This window comes from Phocoena phocoena, chromosome 1 (assembly GCF_963924675.1).
Source record: "Phocoena phocoena chromosome 1, mPhoPho1.1, whole genome shotgun sequence".
Classification (NCBI taxonomy): Eukaryota; Metazoa; Chordata; class Mammalia; order Artiodactyla; family Phocoenidae; genus Phocoena; species Phocoena phocoena.
Window position 1 is genome coordinate 43,356,504 of NC_089219.1, and position 26,181 is coordinate 43,382,684.

At 41.2% G+C, this 26,181-nt stretch overlaps 2 protein-coding genes across 2 annotated transcripts; both read right to left on the reverse strand.

Annotated features, from left to right (window-relative positions):
* Positions 1-2,493: 2,493 nt before the first annotated feature.
* Positions 2,494-25,414, reverse strand: TXNDC12 (thioredoxin domain containing 12). Its single transcript, XM_065883391.1, has 7 exons — positions 25,191-25,414; positions 15,163-15,223; positions 8,865-8,917; positions 7,991-8,064; positions 6,305-6,374; positions 5,448-5,531; positions 2,494-3,350 (listed from the first exon to the last, which is right to left on the reverse strand). The coding sequence occupies exons 1-7, from the start codon at positions 25,285-25,287 to the stop codon at positions 3,271-3,273; spliced, it is 519 nt and encodes a 172-aa protein (XP_065739463.1). The 5' UTR covers positions 25,288-25,414; the 3' UTR covers positions 2,494-3,270.
* KTI12 (KTI12 chromatin associated homolog) lies at positions 11,831-13,485 on the reverse strand. The gene has a single exon (XM_065893087.1). The coding sequence runs from the start codon at positions 13,464-13,466 to the stop codon at positions 12,402-12,404; it is 1,065 nt and encodes a 354-aa protein (XP_065749159.1). The 5' UTR covers positions 13,467-13,485; the 3' UTR covers positions 11,831-12,401.
* Positions 25,415-26,181: the final 767 nt, after the last annotated feature.

Consider the following 26,181-nt stretch of genomic DNA (forward strand, 5'->3'; position numbering starts at 1 on the left):
TTCACATGCTTATTGGCCATTCTTATATCTTCTTTTGTGGAGTATCTGTTCAAGTCTTTGCCCAGGGGCAACAACGTAACTTCATTTTTCAAGTCAAATAAACATGTTAACATGAATCTGTATGACAACTATCTTAGTTTCAAATCCTAACTCTAAAACTAATTCCAAATTCTAAGAGGTGAAGACCTGTCATGAATTTGTCACTTGGATGACTTCAGACTTCTTTCTCTTCTCCTTAGACCTCTCCCTCAGGAGAAATGCCTTCTTTAATAATAATTGGGGACTGGAAGAAGCAAATTCTCATCACTTCCACTCTACAACATTTCTGAATTCAAAACATGTCCAAATGGTGCAAACTGCCCATTTCTAATGTTAGGTTTTACTCTTGACAAACTATGCTTATGACAACTATGTACAAGACATAAAGCCTTTCTTTAATCAAGGAAGCTTAGTACTATTTCAATTTACCTTGGTTTGGCACCCCAGAGGTGTTTGCATTAATACAGCAATGCACCATATTAAAATTCAGGGTAAGAGGTATGCCTTTCTTCTGTGAAGTGGGGAAAGGTGAACAGTGAGTGATACGGGAGGTGGGAATGAACCATCTTGATGACATATCCTGGGAAATCTTTTTTGTTTAACTGTGGTAAAATGTATGTAACAAAATTTAAACCACTTTCAAGTGCACAGTTCTGTAGCATTAAGTACATTCACATTGTTGTGTAACTATCACCACCATCCATCTTCAGAATATTTTCATCTTTCCCCACTTAAATTCTGTATCCATTAAACACTAACACCCAACCCCCCTAGTCCCTGGCAACCACCAGTCTTCATCTCTATGAATTTGACTGGTACCTCATGTAAGTGGAATCATACAGTATTTGTCCTTTTGTGACTGGCTTATTTTACTTAGCATAATGTCTTCAAGGGTCATCCATGTTTTAGCATGTGTCAGAATTCCTTCCTTTTAAAGGCTGCATAACATTGCATTGTATGTATATACCTCATTTTGTTAATCTACCCATCTGTTGATGGACCCAAGTTGCTTCAACCTTTTTTACTATTATGAAAAATGCTATAAACAGAGGTGTGCAAATGTCCATTCAAGTCCCTGCATTCAGTTCTTTTGGGTATATACCCAGAAGTGGAATTGCTGGATCATATGGTAATTGTTTAATTTTTTGAGGAATCCTGGGAAATCACTTTTGGGAAAATGAAGACCTGGATATCAACTCAGTAAAGATTTTTTGCCCATGTATTTCTTGTAAAGTCTTTACATACCCCAGACTGAAAACTCTTGTTCTGAGTCACACCTTAGAACATAAAGGAGGTAATGTAATGTGTGGTGAAAAAAGTATGAGTTTGGAATAAGACAGGGGTGGTTAGAAGCCAGTATTTAGACTAGAAATGAGGGCAAGCCACTTCTCTCTCCAGTTTCCTTTTCCATAAAATGAGGCTAATAATACCTATCCATTAGGACCATTAATGGGATTTAAATAGAATGAATGAAAAGAACCTACCACAGAGCTTGACAGTTCACTTGAAAGGACATTGTTTAGAGACCTTGGTACACAGGACAGAGGAATAGCTCTGCCCTAGAGCATGGCTGCCTGATGACAGCTACAGGTGTGCAAACAGGTAATTACAATATAATGTAGGGCTGAGCCAAGATAGATGTATTGGGGAGAGGGGTATTTTATCCTCCTGAGAAAAGCCAGGTCTGCAAGAGGTGGCTCAAAATGTGAAGAATGAGTAAAAAGAAGTTTTAGGCAGAGGAAACAAGCCAAGGAAAGACAAAAAAGCATGAAAGAGCATGTTGTGAGGGGAACGTGAAGCAATCTGGTGTCACCACAACACAAAACGCGAAGACAATGGGAGCAAATGATGTTGAAGGAGCTTCCTAAAAGGCATGGTAAAGATCTTGACTTGATCCTGTGCCTTGGTTTCCTTGTACACCTCAAATTCTTGTATAAAATGGAAATGATAATAGTACCTTTGTCATAGGCCTGTTAGGACTAAAGGCAAACGAAATGGGATAATACACATAAAGCACTTAGAAGAGTGCCTGCCACATACTGAGGCCCAAATATTTTCTAATGTTAGTATTATTTTCTTGAGGGTGGCAGGAAAGGCTTTAAGCAGGGGAGTGACATGGTCACATCTATTTTGGAAAGATCACTCTGGGGGAAGTAAGGAGGATGGATTGCAGGAGAGAATATTGGAGGCAAGTAGGCAAGTTACAAGGCTACAACAATAAATAGTCTAGGAAGTAGAAAAGGCCTGCCCTGTACAAGAGTGACAGTGAGGAAGGAGGGAATTCAGTTATTTAAAAAGTAGAAGAGAAGAGCTCTGATGCCCATTAGAATGTGGGAGGTGCAGGTGCACGAGGAGTCCTAGACAGAGCTCCTAGATTAGGCCCTCAAGGTTAGTTTTCTTCCTAAATGATCTCCCTCCCTCCATTCTCCAATAACAAAAAGGCCATCAAACACATTTCCTTTTAAAGTTTTATTAAAGTTTAATGGAACAATTAATATATATATATATATTTTTTTTTTTTTTTGGTTAACCCCAGTACAAAAATACAGTTGACGACTTGACAAAAATGGCTCCATCTAGGGCTTGAAGGTTTGAGTTTCTCCAACAGTAACAGGGGAAAGCATGCTTCCAGCTGGGCTGAGTCCAAAGCACACAGCCATTCCTGCACACGCATGCGTGCAAACAGGGAAGCCAAGCCAGAGAAGAGGAAGGAAGTTGAAGGGATTCAGGAAGAAGGCCAAAGATTATTCCCAGGAGAGAAAGAGAAGAAACAGGCTGGTCTCCTTGGTGGGGTAGAATTACGGATTTACATTTAGGACTTGTTTTAAATGATAAGCTATTTCTGCAATTTTAACATTATAAAACAGATGCTTCTGGTCTCTCTTCACCACTAAGGTGAGTAAAGCAGGAGGAAATGGAAAGATTCAACTACTGCAGCGTGAGGAGTAAATCTCCAAATGGCTCAAGTTTTGTGTCAAAAGGTGTCATTCTTTACCTTCAATGACAGAGACATTTAGGTGAGAGGGGACAGGAGAAGGAAGTCTGCCACACTCTGCTGGATCACAAACATGGAGACCAGCTTCTGGCAGCAGAACTCTTCCACAGTGAGAGGGCCCCTTCCCATGGAGGCAGGAACAAGGTTTAAATGTTCTGAGTGATTCCTCAATATTCCCTTCCCTACTGCCTTCCTTCCAGAACAGTAACTTTGATGAAAGGAGGGATACATTCATGTTACAACTCATCTTCGAGATGTTTCTCTCTGAAGGCATCACCCGTCAGCCTTTCCTGAGCTTCCTTCATCCCCTGAACAACTGTGAAATAAAGGTTGAGGGGAAAAGTATGAAGCACGGCCTTTAATATTTGACATGTGACAACCAATACAGATTTTTATGTTTTAGGAGAAATATAAGAGGAGCACAGGATCTGGATTCAAGATCTAGTTCTGGATTTTAGCCCTGGACAGTCTCTTGAATTTGTTTCCTCATCTGTAAATAAGGTGATGCTACTTACTTCACACAGATTATAAAAATTAAATGAGAGAATGAATAATAAATGTGCTTTATAAACTATGAAGTCTTAAAAAAATGTTAGTAGTTACTTTGGCTTACCCTCCAGGATTAGAGTTGAACCCCTGTCACAGGCTGTAGATATTCACTTGAAACTAAGGGAAAAGAAAACATCTTCCTACCATCCCCATCATCTCTTCTGGAGGATCGCTGCATGTACTTCATATCCTGTGGAGGTTACAGTTTACACTGGTATGTGAGTGTGTGCGTGTACTTGGAGGGAGGAGGGTCTTCACTGAAAGAGGTCGTCATATCTAGTATCAATTACGTATGGAAGAAGTCAAGTTCTCAGGTACAGGAGAAACCTGGAAGGCAGGCCCTGGGCAGACGGAAGATGAAACTTCTCATCTATCTTGGGCATCAAGGAGGGCAGCTGTTTCGGTACAGGCTCCCCATACAATGGCAGGCCAGTTGTTAGGCTGAGCCAGAGTCTGTGGATCTCAGAAAGCAAACCGGGTAGTATAGTTTGTTACATCCCTTTTGTTTTGCCCAAGCCTTTAGTAAAGCCAGGTTTGAATATTCCAGTTTCATGTCAGCTGAGCCATGGACAATTCAGGCAAAGGGTTCTGTGTCCACATTTGGACTAATGTGTTAAAGGATGATGCTGGTGTCAAGATGGAAGTGGTAACTTCATGAAATTCTAAAGGGAAGGTGAATTTCAGGGTCAAGAGTTGGGGACCTAAGGGAATTCCCTGGTGGTCCAGTGGTTAGGACTAGGTGCTTTCACTGCCGTGGGCCTGGGTTCAATCCCTGGTCGGGGAACTAAGATCCCACAAGCCTCACAGCCAAAAAAAAAAAAAAAAAGTTGGGAACCTAAAGTTCAGCTACCCTTCTCCATGTGGAAAATTTCCCTGTAACACCAACCTCCAGTGATCAGCATTTGGGTAGGAAAGATGACATTCTCCTTACCCATGGAAAGGAGAGGATAACCTCCGCAGATCTCTTTCCTCTCCCTATCCTGAGAAATTAGAGTTCCGAGGACTCAGAACATAAAGTGATTAACAACCTGGCAGCATGGCAATGGGAGACACATGGCAACTTAGCAAACAACCCTCTTTTACAGATGGCGGGGAGAAATTCAGAAGGAAAACAGGGACATTACGTGGCATGAATTCCAACCTCTCCCTCTAGAATGACTGTGCTCAAGGATTAGAGAACAAAAAAGCATGACTGACTTATGATTTCAATCTTCCCTCACATGTTTGTGCTGACGCTGTTCCCTCTGCCTCGAATGATGCTTTCCGCATTCCTCTGCTGGCTAGGACTCAACCCAGTCATCATCCCCTCTAGCATGCCTCACGTCCTCTCCATGTTGGGCTACACTCCCCCCTACACACACACACCCCTTGCTTCTGTAACTTGAAATGTCCTCTTCATATGTGTCCATAGAGACAAATTCTTATCCGTATCCATCTAGATCCAGTTAAAGTTTACTATCTATGAAACCTTTCAGACTAGATCAGCTAACAGTTAGCATTCCCCTTCCTTTGAATTCTCACAAGAATAGCATGAGTGCAGTGGAAAACAACTAAGTTCTGGACTGAAATCCTGGCTCTGTGACTTTTTAACTGTGGGTCCACGGGCAAGTGACTATTTCTGGGACCTTCAGTTCTTAACAGTTTCCTGTGGGTCAGTTAGCTCCCAGCTGGATTATAAAAAGCTAGGGAAGGGGCTCAGTCTTATCTTTCTCCTATATTCTACACAGCATCTAGCCAAAAGCTAGTCATGCAGCAGATGCTCGGCTAACATGTTGAATTAGTTTCCCATCACAGACCTTGCATGTGGTTCATCCTACTGACACCTAGCAGCAACCCTCCCTCTTCTCTCTCAACATAACCATACCTTGCTCAGCACTGATGTAGAAATACTTGTAGCTGGGGTTTCCATTCTCATTGATGATTTCAGGACGGACCTTGCCACTGGGATCTATTGTAGACAAAATGGCAGAGGGATTGCAATAGTTACAACAGAGAGGTACTTTAAGCACCATATGGTACATTAGGCCTTCTGGAAAACGAGACCTGCCCATTTTGCAGCCCATTATCTCACCACCTTACCCCTTGTTTTTTATGTTGCAATCACAATGAATTCCTTGTAATTCCCTGAACACAACCCACCCCCACCCTCACTCCCCACCATGCCTTGGTATATGCTGGTCCCTCTTGCTGGCATGTTTCTTTTCTGTTTGATAATGGGGGGATCTATATTTTTGTTTCCCCCATAGAATCTAGCAGAATGCTGAGCAAAGATTAGGTAGTCATTAAATATCTTTTATAAAATTGTTTGTGGAAATACATTTTTCTTGTTATAGAATCCCATTGCTTCAACCTCACTACAGGGTCAAGGGTGGGAACTGTGGCTTATCTCAGTCCCTGTAGTGCCTAGCAGTGCTTGACATATGGCTGATGCACAAATGATTGCTAAATGGATAAATGAATGATCACTACTCTCCCACTGCTCACAAAAGCAGTTAGTTTTGGGGTTTTGTTTTGTTTTTTACAAAAGCAGGTAGTTAATGGGAAAAGTTTTCTTTCAGATCCGAGGTTCTGGCATTCAGAACTCCCCACTCTCTCTTGAAACTGGTTTTTGTTTTTGTTTTTAGCCATCCCAATAAAATTTCACTAGGTGGAGTCAGTGCCTTGCTTCATTTCTCTCTCCTTCTGCATCACGGATCCCCAGATTAAGACCTTTCACCTTACCCAGGAACAGGATTCGTGGAATATAACCCCCATCAGGGCTGAAATCTTCATCTTTGGGCTCTTCTTCATCCTGTTAAGTATAAACCTTAAGTCAGATCATGTTCCCTCTCTCCTCAAAACCTTTCAGTGGCTTCCCCTCCCACTCAGGGTAAAACCTTAAGTCCTTGCAGTGGACTAAGAGGCCCTACTTCACCTGCCACCTGGGCACTTCTCTAACATCACGCCCTACCCCTTGTTCAGTCTTTTCCAACCACACTAAGTTGCCTGCTACTGCTGTCATTAAACAAGCCGGGCATGCTCCCCACTCAGGCTTTTGTATTTGCTCTTACACTCCTCCTGGACACACTTCCCCTTTCATCCACATGGCTCACTCCCTTTTCTGCTTCAAATCTTTGCCCAAATGTCACCTTGTTTTCTAACTGCCTAATTAAAATTGCAAACTATCCCCTCCATTCTTCATTTTTAGCCATAGTATTTACCACTATCTGACATACTTTACTTATTTGTCTGCCTCCCCATATTCAATTCCTCATATGTAACTTAATGACAGCAAAGAATTTTGTCTGTTTTATTCATTGCTGATTCTCAGTACCTACATCACTGACTTGCACAGTTTTTCTTGAATGCATGAATTGATGAGACTGACATTTTAGTACAATTGTGAAGTTACACTTCTCCCAGGAGACATGACCACACAGTTAGCTTTCTTTTTAAGAAATCTCTCAAGCTGGAGAATGCTCACTGAACACATTTCTGTTTCCTGTGAGTGGTGATTCTAACTCATCACAGAAAGTGGTGAGGCGTTTAGATGCATAGAAATCAACAGTAATTTTGTCATTTATGGTGTGATTCCCATTTCAGAAGTTATATCAAATAGTTAATATAACTTTGCCTTCAGTGAGGTGTGTCAGCGTTCAGGCTATCCACTAGCTTTATAAGCAATCCCTTAGCTACCTCAACATTAACTGGTAATGTGTTCAGAAGATTTCCAGTCCTATGTTTAAATAAACATCAATTTATAGAAACAGGGCTAGGAGTATCATCACAGAGCATCCGAGCATCCCACATTGGAAGAGTACAGCCTAAAAGGCAGCACAGCTAGGTCATAGTACCTATTCTTATCACCTTTCAGGCTCTATGACCTTGACTAACCTAACTCCTTCAGGCCTAAGATGCTCAATCTGTAAAACAGGGATAGCATCAATGGCCTAAAAATCCCTTCTAAGATCTGATATCCTGACTTGGGATTCCAACACCTCTGGTCAATGTGAAATACATAAAGGATATCTAATGAAATAAAAAGAAGCTCTACATATAAGCCCAGCACAGAGTAGGGTTTCAACTGAATCATATTTTGCAGGGAATTGTGGCCTACACATGTGACCACATCTTTAGTTCAGTTATACAAAGATGTAAAAACATGTCATAATCATAAGCTAAAAATGAAGGGACCTTAAAATTTAGTCATCTTATCCAATCTATCTTCTCCTACTTCCTCCCACAAATGGGGGCTCGATAGCATTCTACCATATCTGATGCAAGACTTAGTACTAGAGTTCAAGAGAAAAACACATACAGACAAGAAGACAGCTCTGCTGAGTAAGATTTTATACCATCAATGAGGCTAACTCTAAAACAGTAAAGACTTAAAATCATAGCAGAAAGGAGAAACTCTGGAAGTCTTACCTCAAGATTTACCATAACAAAATTATGGGCAAGTTCTGAAATTTCTGTAGATTCTGCAAACTTGGGCTTTAAAGCTAGGGGGAAGAAAAGATTTTGGAACAGAAGAAAACATCATTGTCATACCCAAACCCTAATTTGCTGAGATGATTCATATAACTGACCCTTTTGCTAATCTTAAGACCCAGAAATTAGGACACTTGAATTCTGGTCCTGCTTCTGCCATTTACTTGCATAGTTATGTACACTTAAGTGGCTGACTTTATTTCTCTTAAGCTTTCACCTAATTTATAAAATATAGATAATGGCATACTGACAAAAAAATTATTACTATTGGCTTTTTTACGTATTTCAATAACATCTATTTAAGAATAGATGTAATAAAGACAACAGAGTAACAATATTCTACCACTTATGTATATATATTATTAAACTAGCAATTTACACTAATTTCATACTCTTTTTCCTACATGATTTTATTAAGTGTAGCATACCAAACAAAAGGAGGAATCTGACTGGGAAGTGGTAGGCTGGTATACCAGAAAGAACACAGGCTACAAAGTAAGAAAACCTGGGCTCTAATTTGGTTCCCACCTCCTCCAGTAAGACCACTCCTCATGTCTCCCTCTGTTACATACAACTGTCCATACAACTACTGTAGCACCTGATCCCATATTCTACATAACCATATCTTAAGTGCCTCACCCTCCAACCCCTTGCAAATACAACTGCAAATTTCTTGAGGGCAGGCAATCTATACCATAAATTTCTTCGGTATTCCTTCAAGCAATAAGCATTGCTGAGCCAAAGTCAGTGTTAATATATTTTAAACATTAATATTTGAGAACATATCTGAGGTCTGATCATTTGCACCTACCTTTGCAAGCTCCACACCAGGACTTATGGATAATCACCATCAGGGGTAATCCACTTAAAAACAAAATGAGGAAATTATAATCTAGTAATTCCACTTCTTGAAATATATTCTAATAAAATGACCAACCAATGAAGACAAAGATTAATGTACAAGGATGTTCATGTAGTATAATTTCAATAGGAAAAATTTTAAGACAATCTATTCAATAATAGTGGACTATTACAACAAAATTATTGCTAAGTTCTGACATTCCAGTAAATTCTGCAAATTTGGCTTTAAAGCTAGGGAAAAAAGACTGTAGAAGAAAACAACAAATTACAGCATTTCTAAATGTTATGGTTATATAACCACTGAAACATTAATAAAATTTTTCATTGGTACACTGTTAAAGGCTAGAATATAAAATTATTATCTATAGTTTAGTTTTAATTATACAAATATGTAGAAAAGAGTCTAAAAGGAAATGTTCCAAAACATAATAGAGGTTATCTCTGGATAATGGGATTGTGGGTTTTACTATACTTTTCCTGTATTTTCCAATTTTTCTACAATTAAGTGTTTTTTTGTTTGCTTGTTTGTTTTTGCCACACCATGCGGCTTGTGAGATCTTAGTTTTCCAACCAGGGATTGAACCTGAGCAGCAACAGTGAAAGCACCAAGTCCTAACCACTGGACCACCAGGGAATTCCCAATTAAATGTAATTTTTATAATCAGGGAGGAAAAAGCTTTTTCTTTCATAAAATAATAAGCAACATATTCCACCTGAATCAGTCTTGGCCAGCTGAAGCTCTTACGCTCTCAAGGCTCAAATGCCGACTTGTAGAAGGGTCCTATGTAATCAGACATTGGCTTTCTCCATCATCCAACCCCCATATCACCACATCACCACATGCTGTACAATACTATCACAGCATTTAACACATTGAACTGTATCTTTTATTTACCACATTTAACTGTATCTTTTTATTTACTTAGAGCTTCTTAAGGAAGGAACTCTTAGCTGCCTCTATACTTCCTACACCTAATATAGAGAACAATATTACTAGTAGCAAAAACTTATACAGCATTTACTGTGTACCAGGTACTATTCTAAATATATATAAATTAATTTAATAAGTGTCAAATGAATTAGTCAGCTATCTCATCATAGGCCTACTACAAATCTGGGACAGAATGGTGCCTCTAATACTTGTAAGAGCTTATAAACTAAATGATCAGGACAAGGTTAGGTAAGAAGTGGGATCTACATAGCCATAGTAGCCAAATGTGCTAAACATTTATTATATGGCATTGTTGTATGTGCTTTACACACATTATCTCATTTAAATTCTAACAGGGCTTCCCTGATGGCACAGTGGTTAAGAATCTGCCTGCCAATGCAGGGACATGGGTTCAAGCCCTGGTCCGGGAAGATTCCACATGCTGTGGAGAAACTAAGCCTGTGTGTCACAACTACTGAGCCTGCACTCTAGAGCCCGCAAGCCACAACTACTGAGCCTGTGTGCCACAACTACCGAAGTCCGCGCACCTAGAGCCTGTGCTCCACGATAAGAGAAGCCACTGCAATGAGAAGCCTGTGCACCGCAATGAAGAGTAGCCCCCGTTCACCGCAACTAGAGAAAGCCCGCACGTAGCGACGAAGACCCTACGCAGCCAAAAATAAATAAATTTATATATATAAAAAAATCCTCACAACAATCCTAAGGTAATGGTCTCATAATAGAAATGAGAAAACTGAGATTTCCAAGAAATTAAACATTTGGCCACATAAATTCTAGGTTCTGCCACTTAGTAGTTAACTTAAGTCTGACTCCAGAATCAATATTCTTTCTGACCACTATCATCTACTTCAATTTAGAACAGCAATCCAGAATCCATGGGTTTAAATCCAATCAACCGATAATCAACTAACTTGGAATTTGAGAATGAAAATGGAAGAGGCCTTAGATGCTGCCTAGTCCAAACCTCCATTTCATGCAGGAATCCAGTCTCATATATCAGAAACAAAAGGTGGTCCAGATAACCTGATAAGCAGAAATAATCACCAACCAAGGCAGCCCATCCTTTTAACAGCACCGTGTACTTACAGAACAGTTTAGAATGTCTTGCTTTCTCTTTTCTCCCAAGCAAACTCCTATTCATCCTTCTAGAGCAGAGGTAAGCAAACTAGTCTGCAGGCCTAATCCAGCCCACTGCCGGCTTCTGTACGGCAATGATATACAAACATGGTTTCTTTTTTAACATTTTTAAATGTTTGAAAAACAAATCTGAAGTATAGTACCTTGTGATATATTAAAATTAAATATAATTCATATTTCAGTGTAACCAGTTTTATTAAAACACATTCACACTCATTTGTATACTTATTGTCTATGGCTGCTTTTGTGCTACCATGGCACAGTTGATAAGCTGCAACAGAGACCCTATGGCCCTCACAGCCTAAAATATTTACTGTTTGGCCCTTTCCTGACCCTCGCTCTAGAGTGACAGTCCAAATGTAAACACCTCTGTGAAGCCTTCCCAAAACCACCACCTCTCAACAGCTAGTTAGTCCAATTCCTCCTCTGGGATCGCAAAGCATTCTAACCGCCAGTCCTTTTTATCCTCTAATCACCTGTTTACTTGTCTAAACTACTAACTTCTCAAGGGCAAAGACTATCTAATACATCTTTGAAAAACACAAGCACTGGTAAGGTAGGTACCATTTGTTTACTGAAATCAATGAAAAAAATGAAAGACAAGCTTAAAGTGCTATTTGTCTTGAAAAACAGAATGAAGCACCCAGTTATGGGAGTTGTCATAACAGTCATTCTAGGTTAAGACCAAAGCATTGAGACTCTCACCCAGCACTATGAAAGTATTTTTGATCAAAGGCATAACAGGGATACCTGCGTATCTAAAATGTTACATTAAGTAAATTACATGAAGAACATAAAGTAAAAGAGATGCCAGCACACTGTCTTCATCTAAAAGATTTTATTAAATGAAACAATCTAGTGGTTTTGTCTTTCACCATTAGAACCAAAACTTCCCAAGGACAGAAACCAGTGGATCTATCTGTGATCCCAGGCCCCAGGACAGAGACTAGCAAAAAGTAGGCACAGTACTCAAAAAACTGTGGTATGAAAAAAGGGCCAGTACAGATGCAAAACTGTGTCATCTTCAGTTCTGTTCACAATTATTTTAAAACAATTCATCCATCCAGTCTGCTTTCCCACAATTCAGATGGGGGAAATCAATGGTATGTGATACCCCAAGTAGAACCCAATCTAAGTAAACCCTGTCCACCAGAGCTCTGTCCTCTAGAGAAACTTGCCAAGCTCCTCCAAGCTAGTTCTCCATTCTTTCTAGTCTCAATTTATGCTGTAAACTCAAGGCCTGGCACAGAGGCATTCAGAAACGTACGAGTGAATCGATCACAATAGCTCTATTTCCACGCATCAATATATTCTGCAGACTTTCAGATTATTCTTCCCAGAGAAACAGAGAGTGCAGTAGTTAGACAAGGAGCCATGACTTTCCCCCACCAGCTCTGGTTAGTGCAGGCTCTGGCTCAGATACTGCAGAAACATGTTGGCCAGTTGAGGCAGGTTCTCATTATTGGGATGCATTTTGGTGTAGGAAATAAACTGGCGACGGAGGCGACTCAGTTCTGCCATGGTCAAAGGCCGGGTAAACCGCAGATGCTCTGTGGTGCCAGAAAGCTTAAGCAAGTCTCCAGGGACTGCGCTCTTCTGAGCTTCCATCAGTCCTGCCAACACCTGGCTGGTGACCTGGTCCAACTGGTGCAGAAAGGTGCCGGAGGCAAGTGGCTGTGACTGTGTAGACTGATGGGGTGGAGGAGCCCGGTTCTCAAACAAGGCAGCTCTGATCTCTGACAGAGGCAACGGCTCCTCTAAGCCCACCAAGGTGAACAGGGGCCGGTCCCAGCGGTTCCGAGAGTCGGGAGCTTCGAAGCGCAGCGCTAGGGCCTCCAGAAGTTCGGGAGGGTAAAAGGCACCGGACACATGCTCTGCAGATTTCTCGAATTCCGAAGTCACAAGAGCTGGAAAATCTGGCGTCCTGGTTTCCTCCCGCTCCAGTTCCTTAGGTACTTCTGCCTGGGCTCTCCCACTTATTACAGACTCCACTGCCTGCGGTTCCCCGAGGACACCGGTGCCCGCCGCCAGAGGTCTCCCTCCCTCCTCAGCTCGCGGCCTCCAACTCACACTGACATTGCGGCTCGCACGCTCATCCGCGCCGGCCACCCGCGGTCCCCCGCTCAGACCGCCTGGCCTTACGCAGTAGACCAGGCAGAGCGGAGTGCGCGCCGCCCGCGCCAGGCAGTACAGCTCGTAGCGGAAGCCCTTGATGTAATTAAGCGAGTCGAGGATGACCACTTCGTGGCGACTCAGGCGCCGCTCCACGGCCGCTCGCAGGGCCCCACGCAAGGCCTTCTCACGGGCCGAATCGCCGTACACTGTCGCGTCCTCCGCGCCCAGCACCTCCGCGTCGTCCACCACGTACACCGCGCAGCCCTCGGCCGCCAGTGCCACGCGGAGCTCCTCCGCGCGCCGGCTCTTGCCGCTGTACGGCAGCCCGCAAAACACCACCAGCGGCATCCTCCCAGGGCGCGGCCATGTGCAACCGCGCAGCGTCAACTTCCGGGTTGCCGGCTGCTCCGACGCAAACCGGAAATGCAAGCCACACTTCCTGCCTCCCTTGACTCTTACAGGACCTCTGTTGCTATGGAAACAGGAGTTCTAGACCAACGAGAGCCAGATCCTGCTCTCTCAGAAAGGAGATGGAGCTTAGAACGGCGTCGGCTATTTCTGTGAAATGTTATACGTCTCAGGAGAATGTGATCTCCTGGCGGCCAAAGACTATGTCCATCAATTTATAATGGAGCCTTAAAGAACATTAAATATTGCAAAACAATCAGCACTATATTTAGCAAATGGAAGACAATTCACAAATACTAGTTCCCCTTCATTCCTTATAGCCAATAACATTCAGTAACTGTTTATTCAATAACCATTTCAATCATTCAATATCTTCATGGTTGGGAATTCAGAGATGAACATAAAACAGTCCCCCGACAAAGCAAGGGTCGGAATGGGAAAAGTCAGGCACCTACAGGCAGAATAACATACACTCTAACGGATAGAGGTAGGTTGGGTTGTAAAAGTACAGAAGAGAAAAACAAAATGCCCACAAAAATTGCCGAAGACTTTACCTAGGAATAGTCATTTGATTTAGAACGTGAAAAACTAATAGGAATTTTTCTCCTGGGTAAGGATGCCAGATAAAATATAGGATGCCTAGTTAAATTTGAATTTCAGACAATCAACAAAAAATGTTTTTAAAATAAGTATGTCTCAAGTATTACTTGGGGCATATTTAAAATTACTTATTGTTTACCTGAAATTCAAATTTAACTGGGCACGCTTTATTTTTATTTGCTAAATCTGGCAACCCTACTCCTGCAGAAGGTATGAGGCTCAGAGCCATGAAGCTGTAGGATCTGTTCTAGCAAAAGCAAGCACTATAGTTTGGTAGGTGCAGAAGTGTGAGTATTTCTGTGCAAGGATGTGTGTGTATAAACGAAGTACACATACATTGTATCTTTATATCTCTCCAGTACAGTATAGTAGAGAATGTTCAAGTCTTGGCTCTGCTACTTACTAGCTGTGTAAACTATTGTCAAGTTATGTAACCATTGTGTATCTAAATTTCCTCTCCTGTAAAATAATAACAATGGTTCTTATTTCACAGGCTGAACCAACCTCATAGGTTGTGAGGATTAAATAAATTAATGAATATAAAGCACTCAGATCAATGTTTAGCCTTTCCTCCCCTGTTCTGCCTTTTTCTCCTCCTTTGTATAAGTCTTCTGTGAATAGACTAAAACTACTTGGAACTTGAGACTATTAGGCAGTATGGCTTACTGGTTGAGTGTAGGCTCTGAAGCCAGAGTGTCTGGGTCCAGATCTTGGCTCCACCACTTAATTAGCTGTGTGATCTTGGGCAAGTTATTTAACTGATCTATGCCTTAGTTTTCTCATCTGTAAAATGAAGATAACAACAGTACCCACCTCAAAAGAGTTGTTGTGAGAATTAAATGAGTTAATTCACATAATTCAATGTCTGGTGCATAGTAAGCACTTAATAAATGTTAGGTAGTATTATTATTTTTGTTCTTATCAGGCAGCCCCTCCATTGCTCTGCCTTGGCATAATCCTTCACCTGAAATTAATGCTAAGTTGATGGCTGGAAAGTGTTTTACCACCATAAGTAACCTAAAACCATATCTTGTACCTGGCAGCTGCTTCTTTCTTCCCATCTTCTAGTGTCCTCCAATGAATGTGATCTCCAAAACCTGGAAGGAAAGAGCCTCATAAACATTCACACATGAACAAAGGGCAAAGACCCAAGAAAGAAATGTGGCATGTTCACAAGATACTCATAAAAAAAGGCTTTCCTTTGTCAAAAGCATGGTATTCAAGTCCCAAATCCACTGCTTTCTAGGTGTATGGGACCATGGACAGTCCTATGCCTCAAGCCTCAGTTTTCATACCTGTAAAATGGAGATAATATCACCTAATTCAGTTTTTAAGGAGATTAAATTAAATAATGGTGGACTTCCCTGGTGGTGCAGTAGTCAAGAATCTGCCTGCCAAGGCAGGGGACACAGGTTCAAGCCCTGGTCCGGGAAGATTCCATATGCCATGGAGCAATTAAGTCCATGCACCACAACTACTGAAGCCCACATGCCTAGAGCCTGTGCTCTGCAACAAGAGAAGCCACCGCAATGAGAAGCCCTCACACTGCAACGAAGAGTAGCCCCCGCTCACTGCAACTAGAGAAAGCCCACAAGCAGCAGCAAAGACCCAACACAGCCAAAAGTAAAATTAATTAATTAATTAAAAAAAGACCTAAATGTAAGACCTGAAACCATAAAACTCCTAGAAGGGAACATAGGTAGAACACTCTTTGACATAAATCGTAGCAATATTTTTTTGTATCAGTCTCCTAAGGCAAAAGAAATGAAAGCAAAAAGGAACAAATGGGACCTTATTAAACTTAAATGCTTTTGCACAGCAAAGGGGACCACTGACAAAACAAAAAGACAACTTACCAAAATGGAAAAAAAAGTTGCAAATAATATGACCTATAAGGGGTTAATATCCAAAAATATATAAACAGCTCATACAGCTCAATATTAAAAAAAACCAACAACCCAATTAAAAAATAGGCAGAGGATCTGAATAGACATTTTTTCAAAGAAGACATAGAAATGGCCAATAGGCACATGAAAAAATACTCAACATCACTAGTCATTAGGGAAATGCAAATCAAAACCACAATGAGATATCACCTCACAGCTTTCAGAATGGCTATCTTGAAAAAGACAACAAATAATAGATGTTGGAGAAGATATGGAAAAAAGAGAGCCCTTGCACACAGTTGGTGGGAATGTAAATTGGCACAGTCACTGTGGAAAACAGTATGGAGGTTCCTTTAAAAATGAAAAATAGAACTACTATGTGATCCAGTAATTCCACTCCTGAGTATATATCTGGAAAAAATCGAAAACTAATTCAAAAAGATACATGCATCCCAATGTTCATAGCAGCATTATTTACCAACAGCCAAGATATGAAAGCAACCTAAATGTCCATCAACAGATGAATGGATGAAGAAGATGTGGTATATACAGGGGAATTCCCAGTCATTAGGACTCAGCACCTTCACTATGGTGGCCCAGGTTCAATCCCTGGTCAGAGAACTAAGATCCCACAAGGCACGCAGTGTGGCCAAAAAGAAAAAAAAATTATATATACATATAATATATACTTTATATATATATAATGGAATATTACTCAGCCATAAAAAAGAATTAAATTTTGCCATTTGCACCAACATGGATGGATCTGGAGGGCATTATGCTAAGTGAAATAAGTCAGACACAGAAAGACAAATACTGTATGTTTTCACTTATATGTGGAATCTAAAAACTAAAAGAAATGAATGAATATAACAACAACAACAAAAAAAAGAATTTAGAACAGTGTCTGGGACTGGAGAATTGCTACAAGTATTTGCTATTAATATACCAGGCACTATTCTAAGTACTATACCAATATTGATCTTCATAACAACACTAGAGGTAGGTATTCTTATTAATACCATTTAACACATGAGAAAACCAAGGCACAAAGTTTAAGTAACTTTCCCAAGTTCACACAGCTAATGAGCATCAGAGCTGGAAACTGAACCTATGCACTCAGGGTCCAGACTCCTTACTTTTAAGCACTAAACAATGCTGTCCTTCAAAGCAGAAGGAGGTAAGGACAAAGAGGCAAGGGAGGGAGTAGACAATGCAGGGCCTGATAGGCCACTATAAAGATTCTTGCTTTTACTAAGCTCTTAGTGGGTTTTGAGCAAAGTATCAATAGTAACATGATGTGATTTCTGTTTTAACATGATTGCTTTAGCTTCTGTGATGAAAACAGACTAAAGGAAGTGCTATGGGTTGAACTGTGCCCCTCCAAAAATGATATGTTGGAGTCTTAATCCCCAGTACCTCAGATTGTGACCTTATTTGGAAATAGGATCTTTATAGAGGTAATCAAGTTAAAATGAGGTCATCAGGGTGAGACCTAATCCAATACGGTGTCCATATAAAAAAGGGAAATGTGGACACAGATATTCACACAGGGAGAGAACCCAGCCATCTATAAGGAGAGAGGCCTGGCACAGACCCTTCCCTCAGCCTTTAGAAAGAACCGATACTGCCAATACCTTGATTTTGAACTTCTAGTCTCCAGAACTGTGAGACAATAAGTTTCTGTTGTTTAAGCCATTCAGTTTGTGGTGCTTTGTTATTGCAGCCCTAGCAAACTAATACAGGAGAGAAAGGCAAAAACAAAAGAGACTAGGAAAGTGGTTATTGCAATAATCCAAGCATGCAATGACAGTGGTTTGGACTAACTGTGGTGGTAGAGGGAGTAGATCCTATCAGATTCTGGACATATTTTGAAGGTAAAGGCAAAAGAAAGGATTTTGTTCTGGATATGGGGTGAGAGACGTTAAGGATGACTCTAAGGTTTTTGGCCTGGGCAACTAGAAGAATGGAGTTGTCATTAATAGAGATGGGAAAGAGAGTAGGTGGAGTGAGTTTTAATAAGGAACATTAAAGAGCTTGGATTTGGAAATGTTCATTTTGAGATGCTTACTAGACATCTAAGTAGAGATGCTGAATAAGCAACTGAATATCTGAGCCCGGAATTCAAGGGACAGTTATCAGCATACGGATGTTATTTAAAGCTTAAGACTGAATAAGATCACCATGGGAGTGAGTGTAGATGAAGAGGGAGTCCAGGAGCCCTGGAGCACTCCCAGGTTAAGGGAGATAAAGAAGAATCAGCCAAAGACGTGAGGAAGAACTACCAGTGAGATCAGCAGAAAACCAGCAGCACATGCAATCCCAGAAGCCAAGTGTTTCCAAGATGTTTCAAGAAGGAAGGATGATCCACTGACACCAATGCTCCTATTAAATCAGAAATGACCACTGGATTTAACAAGTGGAGAATAATGCTGACCTTGACAAGACCAGTTTCAATAGAGGAGCGAGGATGAAAAGATGATTAGAGCAAGATCAAGACAGCCCAGGGGAAGAATTAGAGAACAAGTACACACAACTCTCTTAAAGAATTTTGCTGTACAGGGGCAATTGCTAGAGGCAGCTGTGAGTCCATGAAAGGTTTTTATTCAATATGGAGGAAAGTATAGGATGTTGAAAGCTGATAGAAATGATATAATAAAGTTAGGAAAACTGATGATACAGGACTAAAAGGGAGAGTCGAAAATATCTTGAGTAGATGAAAGGAGATGGGATTTAGTACTCAAGTAGAGGGATTAGCCTTTGCTAGGAGCCCTGATAGCTCATCCAGTAAAGACAGGAAAGGAAGGATATATGGATACTGGTGCTAGAAGGGAGGTAAATCTCATGGTGACAATTTTTGAAAGGTCTCTTCTGAGTCCTTCTACCTTCTGTTAAATAGGAAGCGTGGTGACTGGCTGAATGCAAGGATTGTGGAGGAAGTATTGGAGGTTCGAAGAGACAAAAGTAAATACGAAATAGTCCTTTGGGAGAAAACCAGAGAAACTAAGTGATAAAAGGCATGTTTCAGGAAAGAAGTGATTCCAGAAGAAAGCCTAAATACAAGGAACAGTGAGCAAATTAACTGGTAAACATGTAGATAAATCTAAATATTATCTGTATAAAAAATTTAATGCTCGGGACTTCCCTGGTGGTCCAGTGGTTAAGAATTCGCCTTCCAATGCAGGCTGCGCGGGTTTGAGCCCTGGCCAGGGAACTAAGATCCCACATGCCGCGGGGCAACTAAGCCCGCGTGCTCTAGAGCCTGCGCGCCACACTATAGAGAAGACTGCGTGGCAATGAAGATCCCGCGTGCTGCAACTAAAGACCTGGCGCAGCCAAATAAATAAATAAAATTTAAAAAAAAAAAAAAAATTTAATGCTCAATTTATAGAGTTAAAAAAGGAGAGAGAACTAAAATATTGGACAACAACAGCTTATAAGGAAAGAGGAAGAGACTGAAGTTAAAATATTCTAAGGCCCACTAACCATTGGGGGGTTAAGATATTAATGTTAGATTTTGTTAAATATGTGAGTAAAATTTCAAAAGTAACCACTAAAAGAACAGAACTAGAGTGCCAACTTCCAAACTCATAAAGGAGATAAAGCAAAATAAGAATCAGCAAATACTCAACCCCCAATGAAAGGGCAAAAAAGAGCAAATAAGAATAGAAAAAACAGTAGCAACGGAAATTGGATGAGAGAAATAAGACCAGCTCTGTCAATAATCACCACAAACATAAGTGAACTAAACTTGCCAGTTAAAGTTAAAAGACAGAATTTGTCAGATTTTGGTTAAAAAAACAAAAATAAAAAGAAACTACCTCTATGTTTACAAGAACACCTAAGACAGAAGGACTTGTAAAAGTCAAAAGATTGAAAAATATATCCCAGGCAAATGTCAGCCAAAAGCAAGTCAGGTAAGCTAGATTACTATCAGGCAAAATAAAATTTCTCCATAAACATGGACTACTCAGAAGCTAGCCGACAAAGCTTACAGCCATTGGAGGTTATTGCTAAGAGAGAGCCTAGGGCAGGGCTGTTCAATTGAACTTTCTCCAGTGATGGAAATTTCTATAGCTGCACTGTTCAATATGGTAGCTATTAGCTGTTGAGTACTTGAAATATGGCTAATGCAAAAGAGGTGCTGAATTTTTATTTTTATTTTATTTTAATTAATTTAAAAATTAAGAGTAACATATTCCTAGTGCTACTTTATCGGACAGTACAAACTTAGAGATCAGTCTGATCCTCTCATATTACAAAGGCCTAGAAAACGGAAGAGGCTACTCAAGACCACAAAGGAAGCCACAACCAGAATTTAGTCTGATTCCTAATTAAAATGCTTTTCCAGTGCCCCTGGCTGCCCTACTGCATTGTCCCTATGAGTAAGTCTAGAGGTATAATTTGAAACAGTTCACTACGTGTATAAAATTTCTTTGAAAATTCATATTAAAAAGTACATTGGAATTTTTCACGAGTAATAATCAGCACCATCATTTTTTGAGTGCTTACTCTATGTTATAATTACGATAATATAACAGCATTAATGATTAACACTTATATGCCATTTATTATATGCCAGCCATTGTTGTTCATGCTTTTACATGTATTATTTAAGCCTCACAGTAAACTTATGAGGTAGAAACTTAATTGTCTTCATTTTACAGATATGGAAGGTGAAGTTAAATAGCTTGCCCAAGGCTACAGTGCTAGTAAGTGCCAGAGCTGGGATTAGAACCTACGTGGTGGTGTTCCAGAGTCTGTAGTTTGCTCACGATACTTCACTGACTCTCAAGCAAAGATAAAAATGAATAAAGGAATAAAGGAATGTGGCTTCACCAAAGCAGAATGAAAACACACACTTCAGGTCTGGAAAACCTGGGTCCTTATGTTTCCCTACAAAAACAACTTGAAAAGGCACAGTGCTTACCGTGTTGCTACCTACTCCCCAATAACACCCACACTCACACCCATGCCAACGTGGAACATCTGAAGACAGTCCAATTTCCTAAAGTATCACCTGCACAGACACTTTATTTACTCCAGTTATCTGCAGAGTGAGCTGAAAGCTCCCATATTAGCAGCTCCTACCCTAAAACATTAATTTAAAAAGGGGGAAAAAAGGGAAAGTGGCAATTTCCAAACACAGCATTTACATCAGAATTCCCAAGCCCTTCATGCTCAAATTGTTTTCATGAGTGTAAGCTAAGGACATCAGAAAAGTATTATCCACCCTCTCCCAGCTGACAAAAACAAAAGGTTAAGTGTCAGAACTGGCAGCCATGTCTCTGAAACAGGGAACACTGTACCTAAGAGGTGGAATAACACAGTGGCTAAATGAAGTCTGTCTGCATCAAACAGACCTAGTTTAGCCACTTGCTGTTTTCCCGTATGCAAAATATGACTAACAGGAATATTTGTCCCATAGGGCTGTTGCGACGGTGAATAGGTCACAGTACGGAAGGTAAACATTCCATATGTGTCAGTGCCAAATTTGCATTTGAGACTTGACAAAGCCATCCATTTCTGTTTCAGGCAGGAGAGCACATGAACCGCCCCCACTGAAAACTTTCTCATTTCTCCTTTAAAGTTTTCAAAGGAGTTTCTGCATTCTGAGCAGGAGTGGTATATTGTTGAGAACAGAAGCTCTGGAATTCGTATCTCAGCGGGTCCACTTACTAGCTATGTGACTCCTGTGTCCCATTTTACGTTCTTCATCTGTGAAATGGGGATAATGATGAAAAAATATTATCTATGCTGTAAGAAAAAAATGGATTTACACATGGATAGATGACTACGTGGAGAGAGACATGATAGGACAAGGATAGTCAGACATCAATGGTAGACCTGGGAGGCAGACATAAGGGGGTCCACTGCGAAATTCTTTCAACTTTGCTATGTGTTTGAAAACTACTGTAATAAAATATTGAAAATATAATATCTTAATGAATGAAAATATTTATTTAATAAAATGTCAACTTCACAAGGAAAAAAATATATTCTCTATCTTAGAGGGTTATTATGAGGATTAAACCAGTCAATACAAGAAAAATGCACAGAACGGTTCCTGGAATACAGCAAATATACAGTAAATGTTAATCATTACACTCCTCCCCACAGGTGATACATATTCCAAATTTTTAGCACACGGAAAACAACAAAATTATTTTAGAACTCTAGGATGTTAGAGCTGGAAGGACTCTTAGGAATCATTTCTAGTTCCAGCTCTCTCATGTAATAAATGATCCCCAGGGAAGACGAGAGCTGGCTATATAGTCTGACCAGGATTAAAACTCAGGCCTCCTGATTTCTATCCAGTGCTCACACCACACCACTGTACTTCCTCTTCTTAATGAAAACACTAGGGTCATTCCGTCTCTCCTCTCTGCAAACCACCAGGCCATCTTCTGGAAAGAGTCAAAACTACTTAAACATCTGGGAAGAAATCTTACTCATCACTGCTCCAGGTAGCACTTTTTTGGGAGGTGGGTGGTGAGCTGTAATCTATTTTCCAAGAAACCACACTCACAAGATACAAAAAAATAAAAACAAACAAACAAAAACAGTTTGAAATATTATTAATTCCTTTCAGGAACAATTCAATATTCTTCTTTGGGAGGATATAATAATAAACATTAAAAAAACACTTTTCTAAGTTTGTGACACATATTAAATACCTTTTGTTTTTTTGTTTAATCCTCACAACACAGCCCCTCCCCACCTAGGTTGCCCTTCTATATGCTCCTAAGTTACCTGCTATTTCCCTGCTTACAGTACATATCACAGTGTCATGTAATTGCCTGCTTACTTGTCCTGACAGTCTTCAGACTATGAGCTGAAAAAGACAGGAATCTCAACGATCATGTGTACCATTCATTTTTTCTTTCAACAAATATTCCTGGGCACGAATAAGACAGAAATGGTCCTACCTTACTGGGGCAGTCTGTACTTTCCAAAGATGGTTGCAACAATATCTCCCATTCCACATGCTCTTTTTACAATGGGACCTCAACATTCCTCCCATGGGGGATGGAGGGGGTGTGGTTAATTTCCCTTGCCCTTGAACATGCCCACAGAGTACAGTGGAAGTGATGCTATTTGACTTGTACAACTAGATGATAAAAATGCCATGCATTTTCACCTTGTTCTCTTAGGGCACTCACTCTTGGAATCTAGCTGTCATATGGTGAGGAGGCCCACACTAGCCCGTGAAGACAGACCACATGTAGAAGTAACCAGCTCAGCTGAGGCCCCAGACTTGGATCCAAGACATATACCTTCCCCACTGTGCCTTCTTTAAATTCCTAGCCCACAGAATCGTGAGCATAATAAAATGCTTTCTTTACACCACTGAATTTGGGGGTGGTTTATAATGCAGCAATGGTAACTGGAACAACCACACAGAGCTTAATGTCTAACAAGGAATACTGAATACGTGACTCCAAGGTATTGCCTACACCTAACACAGTATACTGGAACAGGGTAAATTATTTGTTGCGTGTCTGAGGTAGTTATTATTCTGCCCCTTTTGCAGATGAGGAACTCAGCTTTGAGAAGTTTAGCAACTTGCCCTCGGCCTCTCAGCTGGTTAGTGGCAGAATAAATTAGAACTCAAATCTAAACCCACACTCCTAACACTACACTCTTCTGTCTCCTTCAGTACAATTTTACACTAAATATACAATAATCTGCTTTAAAATGGGACTGTCAGTACTTAAAACATTCTGGCTCAACAGAATTCACTGTGCAGTTTCATCATTGAGATGGAAACCCACATGTCACCTTCTCAGAGAAGTCTCCCCTGACCTTCCTAGCTCAAGTAATGCCAGCTCCCTCATCCTTCTCCAGCCTTTCTACTCCATCAGTTCCATTTTCTTCCCAGAACTCATCCCTAGCTGAAATTATCTTGCCTATTAATTTGTTCATGTATCTACTCTCTGTCTCTCTGAATTGAATATAAGCTTTGTGAGAGCGGAACCTTGTCTGTCCTATCCATTGATATATCCCTAGTGCCTAGGACCATGCCTGTAATATGGTTGGTGATCAAAAATTATTTACTGAATGAAGGACTGACTGCACTCAGGCACACTGAACGTCCACCCAATCTCATCACGCACCAATAAATGTGCAAATAGGGAGGATAAAACACAATTAACAACAGCAGGATTGCAGCAGAGACATTCCATACAGCAATGTCACTACAAAAAAAAAACAAGGAAAGGGAGGGGAATGCATGCTACCACACAACCACTTAGAAAAAGCATAAAACCCTGAGTTCCAATAAAGATGTAGGTAATGGGATGGATGGAGTAGGGGGTCACACCTCTTATTCTCCATTCATAACCACTGCCCCCTCACTCTTCAGAAAAACTCAGTTTCTTCAGACACACCTACTGAACCACACCAAGGAACCAAGAACAACTGTTAGTGACCTTATACTGTTCGCCAAAGTTCCCTGGTTGTTTTGAGGGAAAAAGCTCTTGTATGATTGAGCTGCAAGCTGAGCTTGCCACCAAATAACTATGGTTATTCCAACCAGGGTGTTTGGCAGACGTTTTCCCCAAAATGAACTGAGCCTTATATATAGGCTGCATTGGGTCTTCGTTGCTGTGTGCGGGCTTTCTCTAGTTGCGGCGAGCGGGGGGGCTACTCTTCGTTGCGGTTTCTAACATCAGACCTTTGACCCTTCATCTGGCCCTTCCTTTTGTGCCAGTCACCCCTCCCTAGGATATAGGTGCTGTTCGTGCCAAGATAAGGAAGCAGTAACCTAGCTCTTAAAAGAAGAGGTGAGGAGGGGACTCTTCAGACCAGGGCAACGGTCTAAATAAACAGATCCCCAAAGGTCCTATTTCTCCCAGGAGGGAAGGTAACGGTGCCTGAGGGCCTACCAAGTGCTAGGCACTATGCTGGTCTCTTAAACATGCTTTTCCTAACATAAGGGAAATTCCTTACCCCAACCCAAGAATTCAGGGAGGCCTCAAGTAAAACTTCCCCATCTCAACATTCCCCAGACCCGCTACTCCTCACCCCAAATTCCAGGAGCAGTTCGAGAGCATAAAAAGAAATCTAACGTGGCCACAGAGATAAAATGGGAAAGGGATCATGTTAGAACAAGAAGAGGGTTGTCCCGGGCTGGGGCCCAGGATAAGTAAAGATTAAGATAAGAATGCGGTCTGACCCTTTCCAAGCCCATTATGTCCATCAGAAGAGGTGACGAGGAGCAGGAAACTGAAGCCCAGCAAACAGGTGGCTCCGAGACGAGGCCGCAGCTCCATGGTGGTAGGTGCGCGGAGCCACGGGGCTGAGCAGACGTAGGGCCCGAGTCCTAGCAGAAAGTCCGCGCGGTTTCCAAGTGCTGCTCAGCCCATCCGCTCCTGTTCCCAGATTTTTTTTTTTTTTTTTCTAACCCTGAAGGAAGTGATGTTAGACGGATGTGGGTGGTGCCTCCGGGGTCCGGTTTGGGAAGGAGTGAGAGTTTAAAGGTGCAGATCACGAAGAAGGCTGCGGGGGCTACTTTTGAGCGCTAGTTGCTTCCCCAGGTTCCGGACTTTCAGTCCGAGTACCGAGAGAAAAGATGGGCCGAGATAGTGGGGGGTGGGGAGGAGGCTCGGGAGAACCGTTGCTGCTTGCATCCGTTGCTTGCGTCCGCCTGCGGGCTAGCCCCTCCCCCCAAAAAACCGGTCACTTAATATTCACTACGCAAATTATTGATCTGTGAAGTCAGCAGCACCGAACAGTGGGCGGGGTGCCCATTGGCTTCGGGTCCCCCCTCCCCCTTCGCAAATAAAAAAAAGGCAGACAACCGGATTTCATTCTTAGGTTCCTGCTCGAGTCTCGAAGAGATCTGGCAAGTCTGTTCTGCGGTGCATGGTCTCGTGCCTGCAAGAATGCCCCTTCCTGCTGGAGAAGAAGCACTGCACCTTATTTTTCCTTGTAACCCAAATTCTTCCACTCAGGGATGATGCAATCAACTGATGCAAGCTCTGAGAAAACCAAACTTGGAACCTCTCATTGCAAAATTGACCTAGCTCTTCAGGGCACCAAGACATAAGTTACTGTAGGCACTTAAAGTGTAAAGCTTCTTCTGGTTAAATCTATTTGTTTTTGTTGTTTTTAAAATTAGTGGGTTAAGTATCTCAGTTTTCCTCTCTGATGCATAACAGGTCAAA

Coding starts and splice junctions, on each gene's coding strand:
- KTI12 (XM_065893087.1), bottom strand. CDS start 13,466: ATGCCGCTGGTGGTGTTTTGCGGGCTGCCGTACAGCGGCAAGAGCCGG.
- TXNDC12 (XM_065883391.1), bottom strand. CDS start 25,287: ATGGAGCTGCGGCCTCGTCTCGGAGCCACCTGTTTGCTGGGCTTCAGT. Junction 6,375..7,990: donor TTGTTATGGTAAATCTTGAG/GTAAGACTTCCA, acceptor TATACTTAACAG/GATGAAGAAGAGCCCAAAGA. Junction 5,532..6,304: donor TCCACGAATCCTGTTCCTGG/GTAAGGTGAAAG, acceptor TGTCTACAATAG/ATCCCAGTGGCAAGGTCCGT.